At 46.7% G+C, this 19,580-nt stretch overlaps 2 protein-coding genes across 37 annotated transcripts in view; one reads left to right on the top strand and one right to left on the bottom strand.

The window, feature by feature from the left end:
* The first annotated feature begins 3,501 nt into the window (after window positions 1-3,501).
* Window positions 3,502-8,604, top strand: LOC102125550 (nucleoside diphosphate kinase B). Of its 3 annotated transcripts, none has more exons than XM_005583750.2 (5): window positions 3,502-3,591; window positions 3,920-4,049; window positions 5,317-5,418; window positions 6,724-6,836; window positions 8,347-8,604. In XM_005583750.2, exons 2-5 carry the CDS (start codon window positions 3,924-3,926, stop codon window positions 8,462-8,464), a joined length of 459 nt encoding a protein of 152 aa, XP_005583807.1. In that variant the 5' UTR covers window positions 3,502-3,591; window positions 3,920-3,923; the 3' UTR covers window positions 8,465-8,604. The 3 variants fall into 3 exon arrangements, with proteins under 3 accessions (XP_005583807.1, XP_005583808.1, XP_045230956.1); XM_005583751.3 differs by having other exon boundaries at window positions 3,502-3,656; XM_045375021.1 differs by lacking the exon at window positions 6,724-6,836.
* A 6,455-nt stretch (window positions 8,605-15,059) lies between these two features.
* Window positions 15,060-19,580, bottom strand: part of MBTD1 (mbt domain containing 1) — an 84,701-nt gene continuing 80,180 nt past the window's right edge. For 27 of the 34 annotated variants that reach the window (XM_015438287.4, XM_074019293.1, XM_074019296.1 and 24 more), the window contains one exon: window positions 18,028-18,289. In XM_015438287.4, coding sequence (XP_015293773.1) covers window positions 18,171-18,289 — 119 coding nt within the window. In that variant the 3' untranslated portion in view covers window positions 18,028-18,170. Of the gene's footprint in view, window positions 18,290-19,580 lie in introns of all 34 variants that reach the window. The other 7 variants (XM_015438293.3, XM_074019301.1, XM_015438294.3 and 4 more) reach the window with 1 other exon arrangement.

The raw sequence follows: 19,580 nt of genomic DNA, 5'->3' as shown, positions 1-19,580 counted from the left end.
TTGCTTGAGCCCCAGAGGTTGGAGCAGTGAGCTGTGATCCCACTTCTGTCCTTCAGCCTGGGTGACACAGTGAGACCTGTCTTCAAAAAAAAGCCCTAACTACTCAGTAGAGGTGGTCATAGTGGTAAGGCTCTGATCTTTAAGGTGGTCTACACACACCTGGTTCCTTCTAATCAGTCCTACTTGGATTACCCCCCCATGTTCCTGCAAGTTGGGAAAGGAAGTGGAAGAAGTATCCCTTTTAAAGAGACATCTCTGAATTACAACCTCCACTTCCTCTTACATCCCATTGGCTAGAACTTAGGCATATGGCTGCATCTAGCTGCAAGGGAAACTGAAAATTTTTTTTTCTTTTGAGACGGGGTCTCTGTCGCCTAGGATGCAGTGCAGTGGTGTGATCACAGCAGCTCACTGCAGCCTCGACCTCTCTGGACCCAAGTGATCTCCTACCTTAGCCTCTGGAGTAATTGGGACTACAGGCACGTGCCACCACGCCCAGCTAATGTTTGTATTTTCTGTAGAGATGGGGTTTCGTCATGTTTCCCAGGCTGGTCTCCAACTGCTGGGCTCAAGGGATCTGCCTGCCTGGGCCTCCCAAAGTTCTGGGCTTATAGGCGTGGGCCATCGTGCCCAGCCTGAGGGTTTTTCCTTTCTTTCTTTTTTTTTTTTTTGAGATGAAGTCTCGCTCTTGTCACCCAGGCTGGAGTGTAATGGTGCGATCTTGGCTAACTGCAACCTCCGCCTCCTGGGTTCAAGCGATTCTCCTGCCTCAGCCTCCAGAGTAGCTGGGATTACAGGCGTGTGCCACCATTCCCGGCTAATTTTTGTATTTTTAATAGAGACGGGTTTTGGCCGGGCGTGGTGGCTCAAGCCTGTAATCCCAGCACTTTGGGAGGCCGAGATGGGCGGATCACGAGGTCAGGAGATGGAGACCATCCTGGCTAACACGGTGAAACCCCGTCTCTACTAAAAAATACAAAAAACTAGCTGGGCGCGGTGGTGGGCGCCTGTAGTCCCAGCTACTCAGGAGGCTGAGGCAGGAGAATGGCGTGAACCCGGGAGGCGGAGCTTGCAGTGAGCTGAGATCCGGCCACTGCACTCCAGCCTGGGCGGCAGAGCGAGACTCCGTCTCAAAAAAAAAAAAAAAAAAAAAAAAAATAGAGACGGGTTTTCACCATGTTGGTCAGGCTGGTCTTGACCTCAGATGATCCACCTGTCTCAGCCTCCCAAAGTGCTGGGATTACAGGTGTGAGCCACTGCGCCTGCCTGCTGAGGGTTTTCTTATCTTTCCTGTTCATCTGGCTTCGGTAGAGGCAATAGAGGGGAAGGGACTTCTCAAGAGCGGGGAGAAGAGGATAGTTGGGGTGGGCTGCCTTTATGGACAGATGAGGGCGAGATGATTTTTTTTTTTTTTTTAATTTTTGAGATGGACTCTCATTCTGTTGCCCAGGCTGGAGTGCAGTGGCACGATCTCAGTTAACTGCAACCTTTGCCTCCTGGGTTCAAGCGATTCTCCTGCCTCAGCCTCCTGAGTAGCTGGGATTACAGGCATGCGCCACTACGCCCAGCTGATTTTTTTTTTTTTTTTTTTTTTTTTTTTTTTTTTTTTTGAGACGGAGTCTCGCTCTGTCGCCCAGGCTGGAGTGCAGTGGCGCGATCTCGGCTCACTGCAAGCTCCGCCTCCCGGGTTCACGTCATTCTCCTGCCTCAGCCTCCCGAGTAGCTGGGACTACAGGCGCCCACAACCGCGCCCGGCTAATTTTTTGTATTTTTAGTAGAGACGGGGTTTCACCGTGGTCTCGATCTCCTGACCTTGTGATCCGCCCGCCTCGGCCTCCCAAAGTGCTGGGATTACAGGCGTGAGCCACCGCGCCCGGCCTGATTTTTGTATTTTTAGTGGAGACGGGGTTTCACCATGTTAGTCAGGCTTGTCTCGAACACCTGACCTCGTGATCCACCCGCCTCGGCCTCTCAAAGTGCTGGGATTACAGGTGTGAGCCACTCCACCTGGCCTGAATTTCTATTAATATTTTACACAAAGTGTGGCCTGTTTGTTTTGGGGCGTGAGATGAGCATACCAGGACTTGGGGAATGAACATGTGAAGCTGGAGGGTTATAGCCTCCCCAGTTAAGGACAGTCTTCCCAGGAAGGAAAGAAGAGGTGAAAGCAGAGGGGTGGTCCTGACTGTACCCTAAGTAGCCATCAGTGACCTGACCAAGGGGCAGATAGCTCTCCCCTGGACAGAGAAAAGTCCGTGAAATTTCCAGAGCTGTTTCCACAGTTGACATTTGGTAATCCAAATGAGAGTGTGCTTCAGATGGAAGCCAAAAAATACAGTGCCCCCAAATGAGGGCACATGACAGTCATTGTCAATGTCTGGTGGGCTAATGCTCTGTAACTAGAAGTTTGGAAAGCAGATAAGGTGTGACAGAGGCCAGGTTGTCATCTGTCTGGCCAGTGACAGGTAATCAGCGCAGTGGTAGGGGCACTCGGGTGATGGCATGATTGCTGTGGTCAGCTCAGAGTCCTGAGGGGAAGCAAGCGGGCGCCCACCATGTCAGGGCAGTACCACTGCTGTGAGGCTGTCAGTCAGTGCTGCAGGCGCTGAGAGGGGCTCGTGACCACCCCAGGGAAGTTGGGCATCACCAAAGGGAGCTTGTTTGCAGTTTACACACTGCAAATAGGAAGTGTGTACAGGTCGATGACAGGCCTGATCTCTATGACACGGTCTAGACTTTCCTCAGGGTCCAGGGGCGCGCCTCAGGGTGAACTGGAAAGCTCGACCGCACTTTAGTGCCAGGTGGGCAGAGATCCCTATCTCAGGGTGGGAGTGGGGCAGCTGACTGGGGCTGGAAATGTAGGTGGGGAGGCGGCAGCCAGGCAGCAGGGCATCCTGTGAAAAGAGCATCTCGCTAAGGAGTCTGAACGCCATACTGTAGGAGGGGGAGTCATCAAGGCAGGGCAGGGGCAGGACCAGATGGCCGTCTCAGGTGCTGAGCGAGGCTCCCGGTTTGCGGGGAGAGGTGAGATCGAGGCCCGTTGGGAGGCCGAGGCTTAACCAGGGCTCAAGCAGAGGGGAGGGAAGGCTGGATTTCAGAGGTAGGGAGGATAAGGACTGTGGGTGCACGACGGGGAGGGAGAGTCAAGTCAAGGTTAATGCCGGTGCTGAAAGCAGCAGATGGCCTTGACCGGGGTAGAGAACTCGAGCACAGGAGCAGGTTCTGTTTGTGTGTGTCTAGGAGCTTTTGGGTTCACGGGAAGTACTGAGAGGTGAGGAGTGGGATTTGGGACGTGCGTAGTTGAACTCATAGGACGTCCAGGTGGAGAAGGAATCACTTCCTGTCTCTGGATTCGTTTCGATCACTGCCCGGCGAGGGCGCGCCCCGGCTGGGCGTGGACACGGTTCTCGGGCCGCGTCCGGCCGGGCGGGTGGGGCGTTCCTGCGGGTTGAGAGGCTAGGTCCTCCGGGGTGTGGCCACGTCGCGCTCCGCCCCGCGCCCCTCCTCCGCTGCCAGCTCCCGGGTGTGGTGGTCCCTCCAGCTCTCTGCTCTCGCAGCGCAGCGCCGCCACCCGGCCCCTCCAGCTTCCCGGTAAGGCGGTGGGGCACATCCCTTGGCGACTCCTCCGGCTCCCTCTTCCGCTTGCACGGCCGCAGGTGGGCCCGGTCTGTGGGCGTCCCCCGATTTCCCGCAGGTCCCGCGCGGGGTCGGAGCGGGAGATTCCTTTGCAGCTTGCGCCCCGCGGGCCTTCGGGCTCCGCAGAGTGACGCCGGCCCTGCGCGGGGCGGAAGCGCCCGGGAAGCCACGTGTCCCCGCGGCCGCGCGTGGTGGGGGAGGCGGGCCTGGCGGCGCCCACGTGGCCTCCGCGGGCCACGCCAGGGCCTCGGTCCGGACCCTGACTGCACCTCTCGCCTCGCAGGACCATGGCCAACCTCGAGCGCACGTTCATCGCCATCAAGCCGGACGGCGTGCAGCGCGGCCTGGTGGGCGAGATCATCAAGCGCTTCGAGCAGAAGGGGTTCCGCCTCGTGGCCATGAAGTTCCTCCGGGTAACTCGCCCCCGTCTCCCCTTCGCCCGCTGCAGCCGGCTCGGGGGTGTTTTTCCCTCCTGGCGGCGGTTTGTCCGCGTCTCCTTTCCGAGTCCATTTCGCGGCCGCGAGAATCCCTTTCCCCGCTGCCCCCGCCCAGGGCGGCTCTGGCCGGTCGACCATTTGCCGGGGCGGTGGGGACAGACGCCCTTGGGAAGGTGAAGCGCGGGTAGCGTGACTCGCCCTCCGGGTCTGGCTTCCTTCCCGCGGGCCGCCACCTGCCCACCGGCCGCAGGGAGGCAGCAGGGAGCGGAGAAACCCCGTGCCCCAGACCCCCTGCGCCTGCCCACGCGGGTCCACCTAGGCACGGAATGGAGACTTAGAATGTCCTTTGCTTTAGTCTGAAACTCCGACTTCCAGTGCGGTGCTCCTCCTTTAGCATAGGGCAGGAACTATATTTTCCACATTAAATTTGGGGCACAGATCTGAATCCCTACACTTAGGGATAAGTAAGTACTGAAATTCAAGCAGGCTCATCGGTGAAGAGAATGTTCTCAGTTACCATCTGAAATATTTAAAAGGGCATTGTGAGTAGCCCAAGGGAGTTTAATGTGACCTCTGCCTGGCATGTGACCTAACATATGTACTTCAGTTGCAGCTAAAATTTAATTCCCTAAATCTAGATCTTCAAACCACCTACTTCTTAGGATTACACAACCCCTAATGTCATTGATAGAATGAGGGTGTCTTTACGATTAGAACAGTCTTGGCCAGGCGCGGGGCTCACGCCTATAATCCCAGCAATTTAGGAGGCCGAGGTGGGTGGAGCCCAGGAGTTGGAGATCAGCCTGAGCCACATAGCAAGCCCCTGTCTCTACAAAAAAAGAAAAAAAAAAAGAAAAAATAACTGGGCATGGTTGGGGGCCTCTGTAGTTCCAGCTGTTTGGGAGGCTGAGGTGGGAAAATCACTTGAGCCCTGGAAGTTGAGGCTGCAGTGAGCCATGAATGTGCCACTGCATCGCTGCCGGGGTGATGAGAGGGAGACCCTGTCTCCTAAAACAAACCAAAACAACACAGCAAAAAAGAACAGTCTTTCTGTTAAAATGACATTAGTTTCATGGTTTGGATGGGATTTAAAAAATATTTGTGTGAGTATGTATATATTTCCACACACCGCTTATGAACGTGGGCTAGAACATAAAACCGGACTTGCTAATGGGAGGTTCAGAGGATGGGATTGGAGTCTTTCCAGCTTAGCTCCTAACTGGCGCGTCCTCTCCAATGCCAGGCCTCTGAGGAACACCTGAAGCAGCACTACGTTGACCTGAAAGACCGCCCGTTCTTCCCCGGGCTGGTGAAGTACATGAACTCGGGGCCGGTTGTGGCCATGGTGAGTGGTTGTGGGGAATGAGGGAAAATGGGGAAAAAGTGCTCGGTGTTCTTTTTTAGACATCTCCCTCAGCTAAATTATTTTATGAATGGAACCTGCTGAAGTTAGTTAACTGAGCAACTAGGAGCTTGGGAGGAGAAAGCAAATCAGACCTTAGAAATGGGAAGGACGTTAGCTGGGTGTGGTGGTGCACGGCTGTAGTCCCAGCTACTCGGGAGGCTGAGGCAGGAGAATTGCTTGAACCAGGGAGGCGGAGGTTGCAGTGAGCTGAGATCGTGCCACTGCACTCCAGCCTGGGCAACAGAGCGAGACTCTGTCTCAACAAAGGAAAAAAAAAAAAAAAAAAAAGATAAGGGAAGGATGTTTTCAGGTAAATTTTTCGAGAGTTAAATAGAATCTCACTGCCTACAAGAATGGTAAATTTCCGGGCCAGGCTCCGTGGCTCATGCCTGTAATCCCCGCACTTTGGGAGGCTGAGGTGGGTGGATCACCTGAGGCCAGGAGTTAATCCCAGTTAGGAGGCCAGTTACTCAGGAGGCTGAGACAGGAGAATCACTTGAACCTGGGAGGCGGAGGTTGCAGTGAGCCGAGATCGCCACTGCACCCCAGCCTGGGTGACAGCAAGACTCCATCTCAAAAAAAAAAAAAAAAAAAAGTATTAAATTTCTTGTTTGACAAGTGTTCTAGACCTTAATGTTTCCTAGATTAAAAATTTTTTCCTATTTTCTCATGAAAAATTCAAATGTAAGTATTTAAGAAGTTCTCAAATCCTATACTAGAAGCAATTTCTTCTGGATGGTGCTAATGTCCAATTGGGAGTGAAAAGAATAGGAGAGAGTAAAATAGGGAGGCAGTGAAATTGTTGAGAAAGTAGACCTATTTCCTGTTCCCCTTTTTCTTCCTTCTGCTCTTCCCTGGAATCCTGACCCTTGCATGTTAGTCTTTCTTTTCCCTGTTCTAGCAGTCTTCTGGGATGCCCTTCCCACTAACCCTATTCCAGACTGGCCATTTTCTCCTCTCTTAACTAGTTTTTCTGTGTCGATGGCTGCATAAGGATTCTTCAACATTGTTTATCTCTGTCTCAGCTAAACTGGGAAGTCCCCAAGTTGGGCAGACCTTTCTTTGAATCCTAGCAATACATTTGGAATGGAGTTTTTAGGTAGGCCCCTACTCTCTGCTGGGGTTAGCTGATAATCATGTCACTGGTTGGTCTCATTGATGTGTCCTGTCAGGTAGGAGTAAATGTTAGACACTACCTGTCCTGAGTGGCAGATCTGATTATAAATCCATTTTCACACTTCTGAGGTCTGGGAGGGGCTGAACGTGGTGAAGACAGGCCGAGTGATGCTTGGGGAGACCAATCCAGCAGATTCTAAGCCAGGCACCATTCGTGGGGACTTCTGCATTCAGGTTGGCAGGTAAGTCCGGGGACAGGAGGGTGGATGACTTTTATGCAACACCATTTAAAGCAGACATCAGGTGCATCCTACTTTCAGAAGAATCTGTGAATTATTATTATTTTTTTCTTGAGACGGACTCTCCCTCTGTCACCCAGGCTGGAGTGCAGTGATATCATCTCAGCTCACTGCAACCTCCACCTCCCAGGTTCAGGCGATCCTCCTGCCTTAACCTCCCAAATAGCTGGGATTACAGGTGCATGCCACCACGCCCAGCTAATTTTTGTATTTTTAGTAGAGACAGGGTTTCACCACATTGGCCAGGCTAGTTTCGAACTCCTGACCTCAGGTGATCCGCCTGTCTTGGCCTCCCAAGGTGCTGGGATTACAGACATGAGCCACCGCACTTGGCCTGAACTTTTTAAATTAGTTGGTGATTATCATTGTATAAAAACTTTCAGGCTGGGCATATCATTGTATAAAAGCTCAGGCCATGCCTGGCCCAAACTCATAAATTAGGTGGTGATTATCATTGTATAAAAGCTTTCAGGCCACACTTATGCCTGTAATCCCAGCACTTTGGGAGGCCGAGGTGGGTGTATGACCTGAGATCAGGAGTTTGAGACCAGCCTGGAGCCTGGCTAACATGAACCCCGTCTCTACTAAAAATAAAAAATTAGGCAGGCATGGTGGTGCATGCTTGTAATCCTAGCTACTCAGGAGGCTGAGGTGAAGAATTGCTTGAACCCGGGAGTTGGAAGCTGCATTGAGCTAAGATCTCGCCACTGCACTCCAGCCTGGGCAACAAGAGCGAAACTCTGTCTCAAAAAACAAAACAAAACAAAACAGCTTTCACACATAGCTTCTTCCCTAGGTTACTTAATTTTAAGCGAGACAACAAGGGGGCCGTATGTGGTAGTTCCTGTGTAGCACAGCAGAAAATGCTAGGTGTGGAGAAGGGAAGCGTTCTAGCCATATCCATGAGTACTTTGTCCATAGGTGTGACATTTAACCTTTTGATTTCCCTCACCTCTACACAATCTGTTCAAAACCTTTACAAACTTGTGAGGTTCAAGTGGAATAAAGGGATTGTTATTAATAAGCAGTGTTATGTCATGGTTGGGCTTTGCAAATCAGTGTTATAAGAAAATGCAGCAGAGCTGGCCTATGATAACGCATACATCATATCTAGTTGGGATGTTGATCTGGAGTGGGTTTGAATATTACTGTATTTTCCAAAATTTGAGGAGGAGTGTTTTATGTCATCAGCAATCTTGGGGTACAAACACTCTTTTGATGGGGAGGCCAGACTTGGAAGCGTAATACAGTTGAAACAAGGAATGTTTTGAATCAAGCACCTTTACAGTTGTATAGCTGCTTTTAAAAGGAAGTGCTTTGGGGGTATAAATTGGTCTGCTGCTTCAAGTGGCAATATGGCTGAAAAAGTCTGGAGTGGCTATCCGTTGCGGTACCCATTAAACAGACTTTTGCACTTTAAAACATGGCAACTAGTAATTGTTTTCTTTCTTAGGAACATCATTCATGGCAGTGACTCAGTAAAAAGTGCTGAAAAAGAAATCAGCCTATGGTTTAAGCCTGAAGAACTGGTTGACTACAAGTCTTGTGCTCATGACTGGGTCTATGAATAAGAGGTGGACATAGCAGCAGTCTCCTTCAGTACGGCGTGGTGTGTCCCTGGACACAGCTCTTCATTCCACTGACTTAGAGGCAACAGGATTGATCATTCTTTTATAGAGCATGTTTGCCAATAAAGTTTTTGGAAGCTGGATACTGTCTCCTTGTGCTTATTTGATACTGAGCTGAAAGAAGTGACTTGGTTCCCTGGCTGTAGTAGCATTATCTACATCTAAATCCTGCTTGTCAAAGAATGATCTATCTGATCCTGACGGAGTTTCGCTCTTGTTGCCCAGGCTGGAGTACAGTGGCATGATCTTGGCTCACCGCAACCTCCGCCTCCTGGGTTCAAGCGATTCTCCTGTCTGCACCTGCTGAGTAGCTGGGATTACAGGCATGCACCACCATACCTTGCTAATTTTGTATTTTTAGTAGAGACGGGATTTTTCCATGTTGGTCAGGCTGGTCTTGAACTCCCAATCTCAGGGGATCTGCCTACCTTGGCCTCCTAAAGTGCTGGGATTACAGGTGTGAGCCACCGCGCATGGCCTATTTATTTATTTATTTGAGACAGAGTCTCGCTTTGTCACCCAGGCTGGAGTGCAGTGGTGTGATCTCAGCTCACTGCAACCTTCACCTCCTGGGCTGAAGCCTAGTTGGTCAAGTGGTTCTTGAGCCTCAGCCTCCTGAGTAGCTGGGATTACAAGTGTGAGCCACTGCACCTGGCCACCTGTAAGAAAGATTTCTTGAAACTTGGAGTGAAACATACAGACTAGGCAAATACTCTAGATTTATATATCTGCTGATTACAGATGGGGCAAGTTACTTATTAGGAAGTGGAAGCCTAAAGACATCTGTGAAATGGGCATGCCTACCACTGTAATGCAAGATTAATGAAATTATGTATATGCAGCTAACCTAGTGCTTGGCCTATAGTTGGTACATATTTCTGCAACCCTAGCAACCCTGCGCCTTTATTTTTTTCCCTGGGATGAGATATCTATTCCTGCTGGTTTCCTGGGCCAGATGCAGTGAGTGGTTACTACAGGCATATTCCCTGCTTTTGAGGTTAATTTTGCTGGATTGAAACAGTTGTAAAATGTTAATAGCACCTGTCAATACAAATCATTTGTAGCACTATCACCTGGAATCAATTATAAATGTACATTTCCTATAAAAAAATGGTAAAAGCTAAATGTCACTCCTATATATGACAATCCTATGCTTTTTTTTTTTTAGATGGAGTCTCACTCTGTTACCCAGGCTAGAGTGCAGTGGCCCAATTTTGGCTCACTGCAACCTCTGCCTTCCTGGTTCAAGCAATTCTCTGCCTCAGCCTCCCAAGTAGCTGGGTTTATAGGTGCCTGCCACCACGCCTGGCTAATTTTTGTATTATTATTATTATTTTTTTTTTGAGACAGTCTCGCTCTGTCGCCCAGGCTGGAGTGCAGTGGCACGATCTTGGCTCACTGCAAACTCTGCCTCCTGGGTTCACGCCATTCTCCTGCCTCAGCCTCCTGAGTTGCTGGGACTAGAGGCGCCTGCCACCACGCCCGGCTAATTTTTTGTATTTTTAGTAGAGATGGGGTTTCACCGTGTTAGCCAGGATGGTCTCGATCTCCTGACCTCATGATCCACCCGCCTTGGCCTCCCAAAGTGCTGGGAATATAGGTGTGAGCCACCGCGCCCGGCCTAATTTTTGTGTTTTTAGTAGAGACAGGTTTCACCATCTTGGCTAGGCTGGTCTTCAACTCCTGACCTTGTGATCCACCTGCCTCGGCTTCCCAAAGTGTTGGGATTACAGGCGTGAGCCACTGCGCCCGACCATTCTTCTATGCTTTTTATGTATACTGCTATAGTAAATATAAGACAATGACATTGTGATGTAAGTACATATTTGGTCTCTGCCCTTAGTTCCTGGCACGCAGCTCCTAAAACCCTTGTAATCTCAAATGTTAGGTTTCTTATATGCTAATGAGATGACCAGTGGCTGTGGGTGCTCCTGGATAGCCTCCCTACAACCTCCAAGAAGAGGAGAGGGGCTAAAGTTCAATTGCTCACCAGTGGCCAATTATGCCATCAATCATGCCTATGTAATGAAGCCTCCGTAAAACCCCAGAATAGGGTTTGGGGAGCTTCCAGATTGCTGAGGTGCTTGGAGGGTGGGACACTCTGAGAGTGTAGCTCCATGCCATTTTCCATATACCCTGCCCCATGCATCTGGTCTATCTATATCCCTTATTTTTTAGACATGGGGGTTTCGCTATGTTGTCCAGGCTAAGCCTTGAACTCCCGGCTCAAGCAGTACCCCCCACTCACCCTCGTGAGTACCTGGGATCACAGATGCACACCACTGTGCCCAGCTATATCCTTTATTAAACCAATACATGTAAGTAGTGGTTCCCTGAGTTCTATGATCCTCTAGCAAATTAACTCAATCTAAGAAGGGGGTCATGGGAACCCTTAGTTTATAGCCAATTGGTCAGAAGAACAAAGTCATAAGCTGGGGCTTGCAACTGGCATTTGAAATACGGGCAGTCTTGGGGGCCGGAGTCCTTAACGTGTGGGATCTGACTTCAGGTAGACAGCATCAGAATTGTAGGAGAGGACCCCCAGCTGGTGTCTGGTGGAGAGCTGCTCAGTGTGAAGGGAAACAGCCCCCTTACATCTAGTGTCAGAAGTGTTGAGGTCACTGACAGAGTAGAGAGAAAACAGCTCAATTTTCCTTTGGAATGAAGTAAGAAATACTTTTAATGCTTTAGTACAAAAAAGAAAGTGTAAAGATTCTAGTTTCTAGTCAACAATTGGTAATAAGTTTAACATTTTAAAAATCATTCCTCAATTTCAAATATAATTCATATATGTTTATATATGCTACATTCTCATCACAGTTAAGCAGAAGTTTAATATAAACATCTTTTTTTTTTTTTTTTTTTTGAGACGGAGTCTCGCTCTGTCGCCCAGGCTGGAGTGCAGTGGCGCGATCTCGGCTCACTGCAAGCTCCGCCTCCCGGGTTCACGCCATTCTCCTGCCTCAGCCTCCCGAGTAGCTGGGACTACAGGCGCCCACAACCGCGCCCGGCTAATTTTTTGTATTTTTAGTAGAGACGGGGTTTCACCGTGGTCTCGATCTCCTGACCTTGTGATCCGCCCGCCTCGGCCTCCCAAAGTGCTGGGATTACAGGCGTGAGCCACCGCGCCCGGCCAATATAAACATCTTAAGAGTCTGGGGCAGGGCCTGAGCACCTGCATTTCACTGTGCTCCCTGGTGACACTTATGCATGCTGGTGGAGGTACCTGGGTTAGGAGCAGCAGCAAAGCATGGGTTTACTCTGCCAGGGCTGTTCAAAGAACTTTATATACATGCATTCATTGCATCTTCATGACTCTTGGGAGGCTGGCACCAGTATCCCCATTTTACAATGGAGGAAACTGAGCCAAGTTACATAACTAGCCAGTGGAGGAGGTGCCAGTTTCCAACCCGAGCGCTGTCTTCAGACTCCATGCCCACGGCCACTATGGTTTACTGCCTTTTTTTTTTTTTTTTGGAGACGGAGTCTTGCACTGTCGCCTGGGCTGGAGTGCAGTGGTGTGACCTCGGCTCACTGCAACCTCTGCCTCCCAGATTCAAGTTATTCACCGCCTTAGCCTCCTGAGTAGCAGGGATTACAGGCACCCGCTACCACGCCCGGCTAATTTTTTTTGTATTTTTAGTAAAGACGGAGTTTCACTATGTTGGCCAGGCTGGTCTTGAACTCCTGACTTTGTGATCCACCCAACTCGGCCTCCCAAAGTGCTGGGATTACAGGCGTAAGCCACCGTGCCTGGCCTTTTTTTTTTTTTTTTTTTTTTTTTTCTTTTTTTTTAAATCTGTCTTTAAATACTTTCCCAAGTGATGTGAGGAAGTGAGTTTGGAGGGTAAGTGACATCAACCTGTAGTGGTGAAAGATGAGTAAGGCTTTGGATGTTAGCACTCAATTTGTTAGAACTGAATGAGAAATACGGAGTAGACTAGGGTGAGATTGAAAGTTACTGCCTCTGGGCTGGGTGCAGTGGCTCACAACTGTAATCCCAGCACTTTGGGAGGCCGAGCCAGGCAGATCACCTGAAGTCAGGAGTCAAGACCAGCCTCACCAATATGGTGAAACCTTGTCTCTACTAAAAATACAAAATTAGCAGGGCGTGGTGGTGCATGCCTGTAATCCTAGCTATTTGGGAGGCTGAGGCAGGGGAATCACTTGAACCCGCGAGGTGGACATTGCAGTGAGCCGAGATCGTGCCACTGCACTCCGGCCTGGGCAACAAGAGCAAAACTCCGTCTCAAAAAAAAAAAAAAAAAAAAAAAAGTACTGCCTCTGGAGTAGGCTTGGTTTAGGTCCTAATCCTGCACCAGCTAGGTGTGTGAAAGTATCACCTCATTTATTTATTTGAGAGACAGAGTCTCGGCTCTGTTGCCCAGGCTGGAGAGCAGTGTCTCACTCAGTTCACTGCAGCCTCTGCCTCCTGGGTTCAAGTGATTCTCGTGCTTCAGTCACCCAAGAAGCTGGGACTACAGGTGTGTACAAATCCGCGCGGCTAAGTTTTATAGTTTTCGTAGAGATGCTCTTTCACCATGTTGGCCAGGTTGGTCTCAAGCAATCTGCCCACCTTGGCCTCCCAAAGTGTTAGGATTACAGGCATGAGTCACTGCGCCTGGCTGAAAATGACATATCATTCAGAACATCTCATGCTTTCAATAAACTTAAAAAAAAAATAGTGAAAGTACATTATTATTTAAAATGCATTATCTTGGCTGGATGCAGTGGCTCATGCCTGTAATCCCAGCACTTTGGGAGGCCAAGGCAGGAACATCCCTTGAGTTCTTGAGACACTTGTTTCTGGGCATAACTAGTTTCCCAAGAGGCATGTAATGGTTTCAAGAAATATATCTGGCCAGGTGTGGTGCCTCATGCCTGTAATCCCAGCACTTTGGGAGGCTGAGGCAGACAGATCGCGAGGTCATGAGTTCAAGACAACCTGGCCAATATGGTGAAACTCCAGCTCTACTAAAAAATACAAAAATTAGCCGGGCGTGGTGGCATGTGCCTGTAGTCCCAGCTACTCAGGAGGCTGGGGCAGGAGAATTGCTGGAACCTGGAAGACGGAGGTTGCAGTGAGCTGAGATCGTGCCATTGCACTGGGTGACAGTGTGAGACTCCATCTCAAAAAAAAAAAAAAAAAAAAAAAAAGCTAGGTGCAGTGGCTCATGCCTGTATTCCCAGCACTTTGGGAGGCTGCTGAGGCAGGCGGATCATGAAGTCAAGAGATCAAGGCCTTCCTGGCCAACAATTGTGAAACCCCATCTCCACTAAAAATATAAAAATTAGCTGGGTGTGGTGGTGTGTGCCTGTACTCAAGTGAGGCAGGAGAATCACTTGAACCCAGGAGGCAGAGGCTACAGTGAGCCGAGATCATGCCACTGCACTCCAGCCTGGTGACAGAGTGAGACTCCTTCTCAAAAAAAAAAAAAAAAAAAAAAAAAAAAAAAAGCAAAAAACCCATATATATAAATATATACGTATGTATTTGTCAAAACTCATGGGATAGTAAATAAGCACCAACCTAGGAATTCCAGCTTACTATGGCAACTGTTCAAACCAATTAAGGTAGAAAATAGGGCAGAAATTAGGCTTTTTTCTTGGAATGCGTTATATTTTTCTAAAGAATGACATTAATCCCTGAAGAGACCCAGTCCATCTCATTACTGTCTTACATATCCTTTCCCAATTCATAAAAATCTCTACCAACTGCATCTGCAGTAAAAGTTGAATAATTTTCCAAAGAGCCAGCTGTTGGAAAAGGAGGGCTTTTTGGCATTCCCTTGTAATGTTAAGGGAGTTAGCTGGGATACTTTATTTACATCTGATTCACTTTGCTGCTGAGGTTAACGGAGTTAAAAAAAGGCTTCTAACTAGCCGGGGCGTGGTGGCTCATGCCTGTAATCCCAGCACTCTGGGAGGCTGAGGCGGGTGGATCACGAGGTCAGGAGACTGAGACCATCCTGGCTAACATGGTGAAACCTCGTCTCTACTAAAAATAGAAAAAATTAGCTGGGCGTGGTGGTGAGCGCCTGTAGTCCCACCTACTCAGGAGGCTGAGGCAGGAGAATGGCGTGAACATGAGAGGTGGAGGTTGCAGTGAGCCAAGATTGCACCATTGTATTCCAGCCTGGGTGATAGAGTGAGACTCCATCTCAAAAAAAAAAAAAAAAAAAAAAGTCTCCTACTAAGCATGCCAACCCCAAAACATGATGTTCTAGCTCAGATGATTTAATTTCCCCATAAAGGTCCCTGTTCACCTCGGCTCCTGCTGTGGTTTTTGCCCTTTCCCTCCCTGCCCCTGCAATCCCACCTCCAATGTAACCTCGTCCCTCTGTCTAACCATACTACTCTTGGCTCCCTCACCAGCAAGTGGTAAATTCTTCCTCACAGCACTCATGTGCCTGCTACCCCTTGTTAGAGGAAGGGACGGATCCAACTTTCATAGGGGTCTCTGACTGCTTATAGAGGGCATGCAATAGGAAAGCAACCCCCCAAACCAAAGCATATTAAAGAACTGCTCAAATCCAGCTTAACTTTAACATTTTATTTTGTGTAAAAAAGGGCAAATTTAGTGAATTATTTTCATCTTGTACACAAAGTTATAATTTTAATGCTTTTCACATCCATGCTGAAAATTTGCAATTTGGTAAAAATGAAAGGAACATAAATTTTTCCAAAGGAATTTTTCACGCCATTATATATACACTTCATGAGAAAGTTTCAAACACTTTCTCAATGATCACGAGTTACCAAGAAAATAAAAGATTAAATTTGTACAGATATTGATTTCTATATCAAATACATAGAGAAATGATGTAAAAACCTTATGCAGTTTACTTTGACCTCTGTCCTCAAAAGATTTGCCCAGGGACAGATGCTTTTCTTTTGTATAAATGACTGTGGCTTTATTTAAAATATGAAAATCAAAGGAAGAAACCCAGTTTAATCACAGTATTTTTAAAATCCCTTCCCAATATTAAAGGATCATTACCAATATATAGCACCATAATACAAATATTGATGGGAGAGGGTATTCACATCACGCAAAATAATAATAATCAAAACAAACAAACACTGAAAACCCGTGTTAGTATCGTAGAATAAGAAGTTGATAACAGCTTTAGCTTTCCTCATACACAGCAAGGAAAAGGTTAAAGAGTTTACACTACCAAAAGTCCCCAAATAAATCCTAACAGGAAAAACAAAACAAAACAAAAACAAAAACCCAAGGTCAGCAGTTTTGAACCGTAAAAGAGAATGGGGCGATTGAGTTGTACAACTGGAGTTATGGCTAAGACATAAATCTCCTCTGCATTAATTATTTTTCGGTTCGTCAGCAGGAGGAGTTAGTGTGTGAACAATGAAAGAGCGCTTTAGGTTGTGTTTAGACTGTAGGAAAGTCCTTACCAACCTTCAACTGTTGGTCAAGGGATCAAGACAAGAAACACTTCATGAATTAGGGAATTCTAGAACACTCAGAGCCTGGGTTTGCTATAGAATTGGAAGCTTATGAAACCGGGGTATAAATGAGCATTTCATAGATTACCAGGACTGACTAGCTCCAAATCCTCTCTCTCCTGGTTTATTCAGTTCCCCATGGGGCTCCTAAATCCAAGGTACTGGCAGAGTACACCATACAACAGGATTCTTGTGCCTGTGCTGTGGAATTAGTCCTGGGTTTAATTCAGTGAGCCTGAGAATAAAGACTGCTGTAACCCTTGCTTTGGAATACTTCCAGGCTTTTAAGTTTACGAGAAGATTTTTCAAAGTTAAAGATATGGGAAGTGTGAGGATGTCACATTTACAGTAGGTCCCTCTCAGCAATGTTAAGATAAATATCCAGTAATTTAACAGCTGAATTCACATATATTTGACACATGAGAATCAACTTGCGTTGATGTGATCTGCATTTATGCCCCTAAAGAGTCAGTATTAAGAAATGGTGACATGCGATTCCATACATTCTTACACTATAAAGTAACAAATTTTACTTCCAGTAGCTATTATAAAACCTTATGTTATTAACCCCTCTTGCATAGAATGAGGTAAACCTGTGCGTATTACCAATGCTATTATTCCCAAAAGTAGAGCAATATTTTAGAAAATAAATTGCTGGTTTTTTTTTTTAAACGTTCTATGCATTTTAAAATTCAAACAAAAATCTTACCTAAAATGGTCTCCTGGGGCTTTCCATTAACATTTTTTAAAGCATTCCATAGGCTGAAGGACTGTAGAGGTTAATCATTTTGATTAATTTCTAATTAGCCCTACCTATATTCCAGAGGAGATGGTCAATATTACCACTCTGAAGAGGCCAGGCTAAGACCCAGAAGCACTTCTAGAACAGATGCAATTAATTCCTGAGAGTTTAGTTTATGAACCTCACTGGTAAACGCTAGAGAGCTCTCATTCAGTCACAACTCAGTAGAAAGTTAGAAAATGCAGAGAGCAAACCTTTCACCAATTTACCCTTGTATCCTTTTTTTTTTAAAAAGGAAGTCATGTGAATTTTAAAACAGGGAATGTTCAACATGGTCCAAATCAGTTATTATTAAAATAAATCCTGAATACAATTAAAGACAATCATATATATATATACGGAATTTTAAGAAAATTAAATTCTCTTTCAAATTAGTTTTCTACCAAATCCAGGACAGATAAAAGCAGAGCTGGAATGATTTTGAAATCTAAACTTATTTTGACTTTGAGTAACTTTCGATTCGATTCTCCTAATACAGAACATCTGTTTTTGGTTGTGGTTATACCAAGTTGTTATTTCACAGACAGAGGGAAATGGCAGAGAACTGATCAGAATCCCTTTCGTGGGGTATTTTTTTAGAAAGGAAAATAAACTCAGAACAACATTGCATTTTCCCCAACCCCTCAATGTGTAGACTGAGATCCTGTATATCCTGTCAACCATTCCAGTTTAACACTTTAGTGTTAGGATAATTCTAATCATTTTTTTAATTAAAAGAGAACATATAAAAGTATCCAGAGTTCTTCCAGTTTCGTATAGAACTCCAAATAAATTTTCACAGAATGAAAAATATTTCTGTACAAACATTTAAAATGGGCTGCAATAAAATGCCAACAAGCAGAAATAATGACCCCTTCCATGACCTGTGTGGTGATGACCCCTCCCCTCCATGAGGAGTTCAGTTGCATATTTCTGCAGCAAAGGAAGCTGGAGATGTGACTGGCCTAACTTCTAAAAATCCCAAAATCTCCCAACAGGTACCAAAAAGGTTCATTTGTAATGACAGTTCATTTGCATTTAACACCTATATCCTTCTTAAATCATTTCCTTCAATCCTGCTACCTAAACTTTAATCTTACCAAAAAAGTTAGAATTTCAGTTCTTGTTAACAATGCACATAAATCCAAAGTTGGAAAATATTACAAAATTCTTTCAAAAGCTTCAAATACAACACAAAAATTGTCCATCTTTATAAATTGAAAATTTCCCACCCCACCCCCCCGACTAAAATAGTTTCCCCACCCACCTGAAAAATGTGGAACTGAAATCTTCTATGTTTAGCAAAATGTCCCAGTAGAATAGCCCCCTGTACAGCTGGATTGATTATAAATCAGTCCTGTGTAAAATCCTTCCCCTCTCGCCCTCAGTTTCTGAGCCACCTCATGGCTCTTGTTTGATGTAGAAGTTGGCAGAGCCATTGCTTTCCTGATCAGACGCTCCTTGGAGGAAATTATAGTCCTCTCCATCCAGCAACTCCTCCTTCAGCTGCAGTGTCGTCACTGAATGGGAGAGAGAAACATATGGGCATTAAGGCTCTCTAGAGTACTCAGATTGCCTATGATCTTCATGTTCCATCAGTTTCACAGTTATTAAGACTTCTTCATTTCTTCAGTAACTTCAAGTTAAGTCCCTAAAGTACGAGCATTCAGTTAATTTTAATTTTCAAGTACATTAGCAGTTAAGAAACATTCTGGAAAGGAACAGTACTGCATAATGCACACTGCACAATGGACATCTTCAATGAAATGTTCAGGGTAATGGTGCTCACTAATCTGACTGGGATGAGAATTTTGTGATCAAGTATTCACTTTTATGTCAATGTTTGTACAAACAATGATGTAGTTCTTTCATGGTTCTTAAGTACAATCTTTTTTTTCTGAGATGGAGTCTTGCTCTGTCATCAGGCTGGAGTGCAGTGGAGCAAACTCGGCTCACTGCAACCTCCGCTTCCCGGTTCAAGCGATTCTCCTGCCTCAACCTCCCAAGTAGCTGGGACTACAGGTACCACCACACCTGGCTAATTTTTTGTATTTTAGTAGAGATGTGGTTTACCATATTGGCCAGGATGATCTCGATCTCCTGACCTTGTGATCTACCCGCCTTGGCCTCCCAAAGTCTGGGGATTACAGGCGTGAGCCACTGCGCCCGGCCTCTTAAGTACAATCTTAATTACCAACACAATAAATATGACTTTAATATATTATTAATCCCAAGGAGTTTTTTTTTTGAGACGGAGTCTCACTCTGTAGCCAGGCTGGAGTGCAGTGGTGTGATCTCGGCTCACTGCAACCTCTGCTTCCTGGGTTCAAGCGATTCTCCTGCCTCAGCACCTCGCCCCCTCCTCCTCCCCCCTGCCCCGAGTAGCTGGGACTACAGGTGCCCACCACCACGCCCAGCTAATTTTTGTATTTTTAGTAGAGACAGGGTTTCATCATGTTGGCCAGGATGGTCTCAATCTCTTGACCTCGTGATCCGCCCGCCTCAGCCTCCCAAAGTGCTGGGATTACAGGTGTGAGCCACTGCGCCTGGCCCCAAGGAGTACTTTTATTAAAAACATTATCTGAAGAAAAAGATATAAATCTGATGTTAAATCAAAACATTAAAAAAATTATAAATTATATAAGGATGTAACATACATTTTAAAAAAGTAAATCTGGGCTGGATGTGGTAGCAGCCTGGGCAATGTAGCAAATCCCCAGCTCTACAAAACACAAACAAAAAAAGCTGGGTATGGCTGTGCAAGCCTGTAGTCCCAGCTACTCAGGACTGAGGCAGGAGGATTGCTGGAGC

This window comes from Macaca fascicularis, chromosome 16 (assembly GCF_037993035.2).
Source record: "Macaca fascicularis isolate 582-1 chromosome 16, T2T-MFA8v1.1".
Lineage (NCBI taxonomy): Eukaryota > Metazoa > Chordata > Mammalia > Primates > Cercopithecidae > Macaca > Macaca fascicularis.
The sequence above is the reverse complement of the archived record's forward strand: the minus strand, read 5'-3'. Positions and strand labels throughout refer to the sequence as shown.

What these genes read in the sequence shown, in the direction of transcription:
- LOC102125550 (XM_005583750.2), top strand. Translation starts at nt 3,924, where the DNA reads ATGGCCAACCTCGAGCGCACGTTCATCGCCATCAAGCCGGACGGCGTG. An exon ending in TGGCCATGAAGTTCCTCCGG is followed by an intron (nt 4,050 to 5,316) that starts GTAACTCGCCCC and finishes CTCCAATGCCAG; the next exon opens with GCCTCTGAGGAACACCTGAA. An exon ending in CGGGGCCGGTTGTGGCCATG is followed by an intron (nt 5,419 to 6,723) that starts GTGAGTGGTTGT and finishes CACACTTCTGAG; the next exon opens with GTCTGGGAGGGGCTGAACGT.